Source organism: Lygodium microphyllum, chromosome 18 (assembly GCF_053477565.2).
Source record: "Lygodium microphyllum isolate KBCC chromosome 18, Lygodium_microphyllum_v1.1.10, whole genome shotgun sequence".
Classification (NCBI taxonomy): domain Eukaryota; kingdom Viridiplantae; phylum Streptophyta; class Polypodiopsida; order Schizaeales; family Lygodiaceae; genus Lygodium; species Lygodium microphyllum.
In genome coordinates, this window is record NC_141152.1 from 123,840,462 (window position 1) to 123,853,416 (window position 12,955).

Below are 12,955 nucleotides of genomic sequence, written 5' to 3' on the forward strand. Positions count from 1 at the left end.
AAGAGGGTGAGCAATAAAAAGCAAAGGAGAATAGATGAAAACTACACGCACATTTTGAGCAACTAAGTTTCTAACAATCCATCTTCAAGCTCCATATTGGAAATCCTATATGTTCCAAACCTAGGCTTTATCTCCTCTCAATTTACAGTCTCGGGAGACTTAGTAGATGGATTATCAATGTACACTAATCAATCCTCCCTATATGCAGCTCAAAGTATCAATGAGAGCACCATATTAGGCTAAGAACGAAGAATCCATCCAATGACAAAGAGAGTGCTAAACCTAAAAATAGTAAATGCTACCAAGTGTGAGCAAGCTGTTAAACTAGTGGAGCAACCCCAAATCTGATCTAGTACTACAAAAGGATGTCCAAAAATGGATCAATCAACATTTATGATGGCTCTCTACAGCAAATAGTTAGGCGGCTGCATAAAGTGTCTGCACGGTTGATTTAAATGCAGCCGTAATGTCTAGATCTAATTGCCAACCTAGAACACATATGAACACACCAAAGGCAACATAAAATCAAAATGCACTGCCTATATTCTCTCTTGGCTTGAAATCTCTCTTAGCATCATCTTTCTGCACTAAAACATCTTTACAAATTTAGCTACCATGAAAATAGCCAGTTCTTTTGACTTTCTCCTTGCCCTTCTCCATGAAGAGATTTGTGGGACAAGATGAGACAGCTTGTGCATGATGAGACGTTGAAGTCGCAGCTTGGGTAGATTCTCAAATGATAGGTGATATATTTGTCTTCATAGACTTTGTTGCATCAATAACATTAATAACTTTCATGCAAAAGCAAGCCTTTGTAGCGATAATACTATCAGTCTCTAGAGCCTGCTCGATAAGGAAGCCTTCAAAGACCTTTGCTATAGCCCACACTTGCCCTTATCTCCATTAAGACTTGAATTTTTTAATCGACTTTCACCTCCTTGTCTCTTTATATCTTTTTATAATGAGAAAAGCATACAAATATCAAGTGTCAAGAGGCTTCCAATCGTTGGTCAAAACTCTCTTCGCCTCTTGACCATCCCAAAAAAGTTCTTACAAGGAAAAAGTCCTTGCTCTAATACCAATGTATGTGCTAGAAAGAGGGTGAGAAATGACAATGCTAAAAACTTCACCAACTTGATCAATTATCACCATGAAAATTAGAAGAAAAAGGGAGCAAGAGATAGGTATAAAGAAAAAGAAAGAGAGAGATAACACCATGATGAGAGAGTAACTAGCCCCTATCTCTTTATAGAATTTTTGAGATCCCTAATTTCTATATATACCAGATAGCAAGTTGATTTCCTTCCCTTGTGCTTTGATGTATTCAAGCCGAGTAGAAAGAGCTTCTTACATGAGTGCTAGATAAGCATATACATAGCATGTGGCCGAAATTTCAACATTAGAGCTTGTTTGAAATGAAGAGAAGAGACCTTCAATACATAGGTGTGGGGCTTGGGTGCTTAAAAGTGAAAAATAGAGGCTATAGATAACAAGTATTTGTTAAAAATGGCAAGAATCAAGTAAAATGACAAGTGTAGGAAAGCTTACCGCTTTCAAAATGACACATGTCCTATTCTAGATGCCACATGTTAATTTTCTACAAAAAGAAGCTTCTAAACCTTCTACTCTAAAATGTTAGAAGATAGGCATAGGAACCCACTGTAAGCAAGGGTGTATGAGGGCAGATAGGTGTGAATAGCCCAAAGGGCAAGGGAAACCCTAACCCTAGCTAGGCAGAGGCTATATAAACAGCCTATGGGGTCATTATCAAACTAGAGATTGAGTGTACCCAAGTTGTACCTTGAGCAACTTAGTAAACAAGATTTCGTTCTTGTACTTTGAGCTCCTATCTCCCTCTTGTACTTTGAGCTCGTTCTTGTACTTTTTCCAGCTACAACTCTGATTCTCCACATGGTATCAGAGCCTCCTTTGATCTCTTCAACTTCCTCAAACCTCAGCTCCACTAAGTGTACAAGACAATCTCCATCTCTCTCATTTTGGACCTTCAAACTCCATAGCCAGCCAGACCCCTTGACCTTGGAGGAGCTGGTGTAGGCAATAGAAGCAGTTTCAGCCTCTGGTTTCTTCTAGAGATCTTCTCCTTAGCTCTGGGCGATTCAGCCTGGCACAACAAAGCTTGGGATTAGTCAATGGGGTGGACGGCATTGGTTGAAACACAGAATCCGCGTTGTTTCTAACATCGTGACATCTCCAGGCTTGGCGTGGGCAGCAAGCGGCGCAATCACTGGGGCCACCATAGGGCTTTCATAGCCCCCCTACTGGGCCATCTCCCCCTAAGAGGGCTTGAGGAAATTTCACCTCTACTGGTTGCTAGAAGCCAAACCCTACCTGTCAGTTTCCTGGCAGCCATAGCCAAGGAGCTTCAAGCTTCTTCAACTTTTAGATTTCTCAATGTTTGGTCATTAACAGTGATTTTAATCACTGAGTTAACTCCTTTTGAGTTAGTTACTAATCTGGAAACCTTATCTCACAGGTTAGTGCACTTGGAAAGTCATCATCAAAGCTTATCAAGACCGACATTTACCATCTCTAGCATTATGAGCTACAGATGAGTGCTTGTAAGCACTAAGGCACATTGTTTAATCATCATTGCTGCTAATACTTACATAATCTGAATGGTTTTATCAAGAAATTAAAACAACTGAGTGCTTTGCTTCAAGTTGTAAGGCTATGTGTACAATTATAAACACATAGACCATCATACACTAGAATAGTATTGCATATCTTGAGTGATTTTTTTCAAGTACACTGGGCAATGAAATCAGAAGGATGAGTGTCATTGTACTCTCCTCGGAATCATCAGCAACAAGCATTAAAATCATAGACCATCCTTGTCTAACACAAGGTTCATCCACTGAGCCATACTACAAGGAGGAGCCCGAAGTCCAATCTAGGTTCAGATCATTAAAGCTTAAAAAGACCATTAAACCTTGGAAGAAGATTGCACATAAGAAATGACCATCAAAGTCATATTTTGAAATATTACATATGTATGATTTTAAGCCTTTCTCCGCATCACAACTTTGATATCAAGTGTTTGATTTGCTTCCGCATTCAGTGGCAAGTTTGTAAGGGACTAGACACTGCCTCGTTCTAGCAAGTGATAAGACCTTCCCAATAGCCACAACATATGCTGATATCCGTCCTCAAATTCGAAAATTTAATGGCAAAGATTTTCACCCACGCCAGGTACTTATCAAGTACAAGATGATGGAGAGGAGGTATTGGCCTCTCATTCAAGGCACTAGAGCTGTAAACTCTGCAAATCTGGTTGATGTAGAGGATGACCAACGTGCCCAGGCAATCATCATGTTACACTTAGATGAGTCCTTGATTCATCATGTTGATCAACTGAATACTGCTAAAGAAAAATGGGATGAGATTGAAAAGCTCTATGGAACCACTGGTAAAAATACTAAAATCTTCATTAAAATTGAATTCTTTAGCTTGGAATATAGATCAGAAGAAGACTTGGAAAACTTCATTTCTCACATGAAGGGACTTATGGCACATCTTGCCTCAGTACAAACTCCAATACATGAAGAAGATGCTATTGCTATTCTCTAAAAGCTGTAAAAAATGTATTTCCTACCCTTATAACCACTTTTACCAACATTCAAAATCCTACATTGACAAGTACCATCCAATCCTGTTTGGATGAAGAAAAGAGGAACCATAAAGAAGGCAACACCAGTCAAGCATCTTCAGCTTCTCGTGATCAAGTATCGGTACATACAGTTCTCACTAGATATTCTTTCTATAAGACAAAAGGACATATTGTAAACAATTGTGAAAGAAGTATCCCAAAAAAAATAAAATGCAACAAATGCAAGAAGACAGGGCATATCACTAGTAAATGCCCCAACATTCCTGATGTACCCAAAGAACACGTAGCCAATTATGCCTTCAATCCATCTGAAGATTGACTTTTTTGAGTCTTTAAACCATCTACCTAAAAACACTCTTGTAGCTTGATTTATAAAAGCATCCCGTTTGTTTAAGAGAGGGGGGACATCTTACATGCCTTGTAATCCAATGCCACCCTGGCATTGAGGGGGGGTGTTAGAAGATAGGCATAGGAACCCAATGTAAGCAAGGGTATATGAGGGCAGATAGGTGTGAATAGCCTTAAGGGCAAGGGAAATCCTAACCCTAGCTAGGCAGAGGCTATATAAATAACCTATGGATCACTATCAAGCTAGAGATAGAGTGTACCCAAGTTGTACCTTGAGCAACTTAGTAAACAAGATCTTGTTCTTATACTTTGAGCTCCTATCTCCCTCTTGTGCACACTTTTTCCAATTGCAACTCTGATTCTCCACATAAAAATCTCTCAAATAGTTAAAAATTTAAGATAGTTGTTGAAGAAAATTTTGTTCCTTGCAAAATTATGAAGCCTTTGTCTTGAACAAAATTATCATTTAAGTAACTTCCAAAAATAATAATCTCTTAAATTTTAGGAGTTGCCAAATTTGGATTCTAGAGAGCTTAATTGAATAGGTTTACTAGTTCATGGTTTGTTTCTTTGATCATGAGGCCACCCTTGAATGAAATATAAATATTTAACTGTATTTTGAAACATTCAAAGAATACAAATCACTTGACAATGTGTATGAGCATGAAATTAATTTGAATCATTGAACCAATACATCTTGATAATAATTGATATACAAAAGGTTGGTTACACTCACTCGCAGCAGCAGTCAGCCAGATTTCAGCATCTTCGCCTATATATAGGCTGCCTATTTCATGCCTCCACGGCCAATTTATTGTCACCTCCAGTTTCCTCTCTTTTCCTACATTGTCACTTCCCTGGCCCAGTCCATCATCCTCACTCACGCATCCTTGCAGCATGCAAGGCTGATTGTACCAGCATTGTATCAGACCCAGATACCTCTTGAATTCACTTTGTCTCTCCCTCTTCTCTCTGTGTTCATATTGTTATCCTATTGCACGCTCCTAGTAGAAACGTTCCTCAAAATGTTTATGAAGTTCCTACTCATGTACCCTTTCCCCCTCTCAAACTAAAAATGTATATGAATACAAACAGCCTCCAAACTACTATTTTTAAGCGATGTGCCTAAAGCACAAAGATCAGCTATGCTAGAGACAAGTGATGGACCTTGCAATCACTTGTGATGAGAGATAAGCAACAAAAGACAGAAATTGTCAGCAAACATCTTCTATTCCTTCTCCAAGTCCAAGAACAAGCTACCACATACAATCTCTTCAATAGCAGATATCAAGTTCAGAACAATCTATTCTAACTTATTCGCAAATACCTGCAACTGGATACTGCAAACTGCCCAAAGCAGGAAACGTTCCTCGCCAAAAAGTTTATACATCTTCATAGCTAACTGTTGAGAAGTAAACAAATAAGGTTGACCCTTTTTTCTTTTTGAAACTTAAGGCAGCATGATGTTTCAGATAGACATCAACATTCCAAAAAAGACCATACCCACCTGTTGTTGCTTCAAATAAGAATATTCCCGCACATAACAATTGAACAATCCCAACATCAGTTCCATATTGTTCACATTCTTGCTGCAAGCGCGCTCATAGCAGAGGGTAGCTTTATTCACTAGAATGATGAAACAAAAGAAACAGTCCACAACATAGTCAGTCTCAACTATGTACCACATCCTACTCCCAATAAATAATATCCTTGTCCTTCTTTCTCTGCCATGTCTCATACTTGAAATCTGACCGTGGGGACAAAAATCAGCACATGGCATGGCAGATAACTTACAGCAATTCAGTCTCTGAAACACGATTTGCAAAGTACTTAGTGTGAGATCATCAACATGCTCGGATTCACTTGCTTGTTCACATAGTGGGAGTGCTTCATCTGGCTTGCCCATTCTTTCTAAAACCAACGCTTTTAGAACCTGATTCCAAGCACCACAAAATTTATCAAAAATGGAGATTCAAATCAGTGAATGTTTTACAAATTACTATCTTTAAGCAACAAGGTCATAGAAAGATGTCTAGTTGAAGTGTTGTGACATGTAACAAGTAAGGAACTATATAAACACAAAACTGAAAACAAGCAAAGTGGAGAGAGAAAATAACTTGCTGAATACATGTTACTCAAGATATGGAATTGTATATTGATCTCTCTCATGCAATGATTCAGCCTCTATTAGACATTAATATATCTTACCTTCTTTCTTTCACTCTCTCCTATTGTCTCCAAGCAGGCCCCCATGCTTGCTCGACCAAGAATGCCCCCCCAATTGACAATCCAAACTGCCCTGTCCTCTCCTATCTCCCCTAGAGAGCAATAATCTCTATCCAAATCCAAGAGAGAGTCTCTACAATAGATATGTCTAGAAAATCAATAGCCTTGCTACATCTACAAATCCATATGTCTCAGGCAATGATGCTACCCATGAGCTCCCATCTGTGACAATGCCCCCAAATCCACATTATCTATGAGAAACCTAGCATGACAATCCTGCTCAGAAGCTACCTCAAGACAAGATAGGCAAGACACCCCTATACATCCTCATCATATCCACAAGCTAGACCTCTATGCGTGACTCAAGCAAACATCCCCCACATAATAGTCATAGAGTAGTGCCATGAAATACCATCCTAAGGGCTCTCCCCCAAACCTCCTTAGCCCTTTGGCATATCCCATAAGCAATGTCTCTGTGTTTCTTCATGCTAATTGCTACTCTCCTCTATGCTAGAAAGCAAAGAAAATGTGAAGTTTCATGGTCTAAAACTATCCTCGAATCTCCTCCAAAAGTCTACAAGAAAACGCTACGAATCGTGATATACCTTGGAGAGCCCAATACTGAGCTCCAACTAGTATTACTTTGAGCATGCTCATCCGTATTCTCCTCCCTAACCTAGTGGTATATCAAAAGAAGGGCACATCCTTACTCTTCATGAGGTGTCTTTGCAAATGGATCTCTCTGCACCCACTCTCCAAAGTTCCCCTATGGTGTTCGAAGTTGCCTCCTCCTACATGCCCAATGTCTCCAACCATCTATCATACAAGTCTGAGGATTTGGTTAAGCAAAACCATAATTTCAAAGGATCCTTCTGCATCTATAAATAGACAAGCTGCCCACTGTTCAGCCCATCCTTTTGTGTAGGTTTCTCACTCAATTGTGCAGATTTCAGCCATCAACCATTTGCCAACTGTTGTCTATCTAGCCATCAACAACTACTATAGCCCATCACCATCCAGCCCCAAGCGGCTTGTTTCCAACCATCACCTTGTTGTCAAGAGGTCTCTGTCTGCTACCTCATCATAGTCATCACCTTGTTGTCAAGAGGTCTCTGTCTGCTACCTCATCATAGCACCTAATAACCTTGCGTTTTCAGCATCTACTGCCAAGCAACAAGCTGCCGCCATCTCACCCAACGTGCGACTGCTGCAATACCTACGTTTTTGCTATCTTGCAAACTGCCTACATCAGCACACACCTCTCTTGTTATCGCTTGGCAGTTCTCTACCTCAAGTGATCAATTCTCAACCTGCTCGGCCAGTACACTACTGCATTTGCCAAATTTCGGCCCCTAAATTATTATTTTGGTGACTTGTTGCCATTCATTATTCAGCACTCCCCAAACTCCAATTAGTAGTTACAGCACTTGAGATCCATCTCCACTGGACCTCACCCTTTAGCATCATTTACTACTCTGCCCTTGAGCATTCTTTACACTCTTCTACTCATCTACAGCATTGATTCATTCAATTCAAAGCTCCAATGGACCTCACCCTTCAACATCATTTACTACTCTGCCCTTGAGCACTCTTTACACTCTTCTATTCATCTACAGCATTGATCATTCAATTCAGAGCTCTCTCTCTCTCTCTCTCTCTCTCTCTCTCTCTCTCTCTCTCTCTCTCTTTGTATTTGGGTCGTTTTCTGAGTTTGAGTTTTGAGTTTTGCATTTAAGGTTTGCATTTATTGCATTACTATCTGAGTTATTGTGTTTTAGTCATATTCATACATTGTGTGTTTTCTCTACTCAAAACCTAGCATATCTCCATGTGATATCATGGGCCATGGCCAATGCTCCTTTAAAGAGTATCCTATGTTACGTAAGCGATTCACAATATCTCAAACTCTTAGGAATCCCATGGTGTCTTAATTGGCTTCTCCATCACCAGAGACCTTGAAAAGGCATTATGGACTCGACGAGAAAAATGACGCTTCACCTTCACTTTCTTCTCCTTCTCCAAGCTTCATGATAAATGAAAAGTTTGAAAAATTCATGCACATCAAGTATGGTTCCAACTACATCCCTCCTAGCAGCTTTTCTATGACATCTAGACCAGTTGGTGAGGCTAGCCACCTCTCCGATCAAGGAGGACATGGCATTTGGGACAATTAGCAAACCATCTTATTTATCTCTGTCAAGCCCAGTGTGAAGTTGGTATAACTCCTTTGAGTCATTTGAATCAAAACTCTCCCATGTTTCTCCTTTTGGTGTCCAAGATTTGGATAATTTTCAATATGTCAATTTTAATGGAGGAGACTCTAAACACACATATACTTCTACACATGTATCTAGAACTCTATCTTTTGTTTCTTTTGAGTATGGAGTTGGCGCTTCTATTTTATGCTTCTCTCCCATCCCACCCTCATCTCCCAAATCGCTTTCTTTTACATTCAATAATTTAGGATTGCACTCCACTTCTACATCCAATATATTGGGAGTTAGGTCTTTCATCCTTGCTTCTAGTTCCTTCTCTTTCTCTACACTCCATGTTACCTATCCTCAGGGGTGAATGCCACTTTGCACCCTAGTATATTGTTAGCAAGCATGCCACCCTTTAACACTATGCCTTTCACATTCCTGCAAGTAAACACATCCTTTTACCTTGCAACAGCTATAATGGATATCCCCCTCACTACCCTGAACACTCACTTCCCTTGACCTCCCAAACACAATGATTTCCATCCTCTACCACTGTTGAGCTAATGCAAGCTTTGCTTCGTGAGTTCCACTCTTAGTTGCAAATTTTCCCCTCCATCTCAGGATTGGAGCTATGTAACACAAGATCACACTCCACGTTGTCGTCCCGCTACACAAACGCAATGTGAAAAAACCTGAACTGCATCGTCATCCGGCTTTCTTATGAATCTAGAGAGTCAATGTCATCTTAGTCATTAGTGTTAGTGTCCACAGTATAGTTAGTTCCAAAATATAGGATTTTTTGACAATTTTAGACTATTATGATAGTTTGGATATTATTTCTTGTAAATATCCTAAAAATGATAGTTTGGATATTATTTCCAAAATATAGGATTTTTTAACAATTTTAGACTATTATGATAGTTTGGATATTATTTCTTGTAAATATCCTAAAAATGTGTAGAAAACTTCTAAAATAGGGTGACATGTAAAAAAAGCAAGTGGCTTTTCAACCAGTTTTGGGAGATCTCATGCAAAAAGAAGGGGCTTCCGAATTCACGCAGCATGCAATCGTAGTTTTCAAGCAACAAACTGCACTCCGGACAGGAAGAGAGAAGAATGAGCAATCTGTGAGAATCCTAGCTAGGCCTCCTAGGTTCCCCCCCCCTTCTTTCGGAGACGACAGAACCATCAAATTTGCCATCTATGTAGCAAAGAAGAAGCTCGAGTTCGGTGCGCATTTTTTGTCTCCCAGGGAACTCCAAGAGATCTAATGCTTGGAGATTCCTTTTGAGTAGTCCCACACAAGGATTTTGTTTATCATCTCAGGTTCTATCAATACATAGTGCTTTGAATCGTTGAGCTTTGTCTTTATATTGTATAAAGGCCTTGGCAGATCTGAATCCCTTGCCTATTCTTTTTCTTCTCTTCTATCTCTTATTCTATACTTCCTTCTCTCCATAATCCCCAATGGATACAACCTTTTGACTGACAACGCTTCAATCTCAACTTGAAGCTTCAAGAGTTTTTCATTAAGAAAGGGGATGCTCTAAAATTTAAGTTAGCTAAATACACGTGGTTACTTGCCGAATTTATCACTATCGGTTCATTGAAGTCAAATGATCTAGTTACATTCTTTTTTTCCAAGATTCCTAAAAAGTATTTCCACTTCATCTAGCACATCATCTCATTGCCTTGATTGCCAACCTTCTATGAGTTCGAATGTCAATTCTTGCGTCACGAGGATGTGAAATTTTATTGCTTTGTTTAGCATTTAATTAAAAGTTAAGCAATGTTGCACATGTGAGGTGCAAGTTAATTATTTCATAGTGTGGGACCCATGACCCCGAAACATCACTAGATGCCAAAGACAAAAGTTACAATAAGTTATATCTAACAAGTGGTACCCATTGTCAAATTTTGATATGGATCAATTTATTGGCCACTAATGTCAACATTGACATTAAAAACTAGGCATTAATTAATCATTTAGTCAATGTCAATCTGACTAATAGCTGCTCGAGGATACTTAGAAGACAAATTGAAGTTGCCAATTTAATGATTGGTTGGTGGAATTATTTTTTGGACACTAGAATAATTAATATTCTAAAAATTAATTTGATAAGTTGGATAATGGCTGCCACTTGGCAAAACTTGCCCATGCAAGGGAAAAAAACATTTCCGGGGACTGGTGGAAGTCTATTCCAACCATTGTGAGAGAGGAGCCTATTAGAGAGAAAGGAGATCTTGCTGATGTGATTTCCAACCACACTAAGGAGCAATCCTACAATAGAAAACACCAATTTGGAGCCCTCCAAGTACACGTGACACCAGCCTAACATTCTTCTAGTGCAAGTGACAGCATATAAGTCGAGGTAGCAACCTTTCTCGTAGTCCTAAGCTATAGGTGACAACTTCTATAGCTATTTGAGTAAGGCCCTAAGCTATAGGTGACAACTTCTATAGCTATTTGAGTAAGACAATAGCAGTTCTTTAGCCAATCTCACAATGAAACTCTAAAATTTCTCTCTACACCATTCTCTCTAATCCTACAGCCATCTATCAAGTTATCTTAGCAAAATCCAATCATAAGTTATTTGAAATGGAGATATTGGAAATTTCTCGCTTTTTTAAAAGATTCAATATGGTTCCATCCGCCTTTATAAGTCTTGGTAAGCCGTTGGGCAGCTGACGACGAGCACCCTTTGTCCAATGCCTTGGCCTCTCTAGGGTGATCACTCAACCCCACTTGGTAAGATAACCATTGCCTCTATTAAGTCTTGGTAGACCATTGGGTAGCCAATGTGCACCCTTTGTTCAATGCCTTGGCTACTTTGCGGTGGGATACCTTGGGGTTGAAATGGACTTAAGCTTTTCTTAGAGTCCCTTATTGGTTTCAATTTTGGACTTGAGAGGGGATATTGAGCTAAAATATTCATTACAAACTCATTAGTTCTTCAAAAAAATGCTAAAATATGCACATTACCAAAGTTCCACTAAACGGTGCTCGTTCCTTGGGCATTTTATACACTATTTCATTCATCTACAAAATTGATTTATTCACTTCAAAGTTCTCTCTCTCTCTCTCTCTCTCTCTCTCTCTCTCTCTCTCTCTCTCTCTCTCTCTCTCTCTCTCTCTCTCTCTCTCTCTCTCTCTCTCTTCGTAAAAGGTAATTGTATTAATTACGAAAAAGTACAAGATTACGTGATTACACGAGTACAAGAGACACGAGGGCCGTAGGCCAACGTGTGGGAAATCCCCAGACTAGTATACTAGAAAAGCTACACCAATCATGGCAAGGACCCAGAGGCAATTGCCAAATGCCAGGAATGCAAATCCTCCCAAGGGAGCAAGTCAGAGTGCCTGATGAGATCTAGCTGCCAATGCAAGAGCCCTTTAAGCCTTGCAATATGTCGCGGTACATTAGAGGCCGAATCAAAGAGAAAAGCATTTCGGGTGGTCCAAATGTGCCAGCATCCCCAGTATCTGAAAAAGGGAAATAAGATCTTCATATGTAACTGTGGCGGCGTGGGATACTTTGGGCACACAAAAACCCAATCAAAAGGAGTCAGTGAGGACCCCACCACTGTGCGCCAGATTTGGGACAAGAGAGACCAAATATTCTTGGCGAGCAGGCAAGAAAGAAAACGATGTCGGGCCGATTCCGCCGTAGTGGTACAGAAGAAACAATTGCCATTCGAGATTCGACGCTTGGAAAGGGCCGAGGCAAGAGGAAGACCACCAATCATTACCCGCCACAGAAAGACCTTGCATTTGAAAGGTGCCCTATTCTGCCACCCCTCCATCAGCGTTGCCTGCCACCATGACAGGGATTTCCGCAGGCCCCAAACAGTATTAGCTTTCACACCCAGCCATTGGTGATCTTTAATAAGAAGATGATACACCTGATTAGTAGAGGCCTTTTCCAGAGTCAACCGGCCTGCAAGGTCCCAATCCTGCCAAGGGCGATCCATAGCTAGGGCAGGAAAGGGTTGCCTACCCTGAAGTTCCGACGAAAGCTTCTCCCATAAATCACGGTATCCGCGCGGGATCCTGAAAAGTCTCCTAGCAGTCCGAAACGATGCGAGGACATTGCGAGTAGCAAGGGTAGCATCCGCAATCGAAGTCACACCCAAACGGGCCATGCGATTAAATCTTTGTCTGAGCTGATGTTTATCTTCCCATGAAAGCAATCTGGATACTGCCAACAATTCCAGCTGGAAAGAATTAGTCTGCAAGCGATCCCCTACAGGATGCCAACGGGTCTTTTGGAGCACCACTTTCCAAGATCCGACCAAGTGCAGTAACAAAGAGGAAGAGGGACTGGAAAATCGAGAGTCAGCATTAAGGACATGCCACCATGAGGCCCGAAGCCGTGTATTGCCCTGGCCGAGCCCGCTATCCTCAAGAAAATAACGGGCTATGATGGTCCACGGGTGATGATCCACACACATGGCACGAAAAAGAGACCAACGAAGAGCCAGCATATGAGTTTCTGCATCCAAAATAGCTCCACCACCCATGCGCTTAGCTCTCTCTCTCTCTCTCTCTCTC

At 40.5% G+C, this 12,955-nt stretch overlaps 1 protein-coding gene across 3 annotated transcripts in view; it reads right to left on the reverse strand.

The window, feature by feature from the left end:
* Positions 1–12,955, reverse strand: part of LOC148021335 (Tetratricopeptide repeat (TPR)-like superfamily protein) — a 101,256-nt gene that overhangs the window by 47,861 nt on the left and 40,440 nt on the right. For all 3 annotated transcript variants that reach the window (XM_087699209.1, XM_087699211.1, XM_087699210.1), the window contains exons 2-4: positions 5,771–5,909; positions 5,484–5,602; positions 5,304–5,378 (exon numbers count right to left, since the gene is read on the reverse strand). In XM_087699209.1, the coding sequence (XP_087555335.1) occupies positions 5,304–5,378; positions 5,484–5,602; positions 5,771–5,909 (333 nt within the window). The remainder of the gene's footprint in view (positions 1–5,303; positions 5,379–5,483; positions 5,603–5,770; positions 5,910–12,955) is intronic.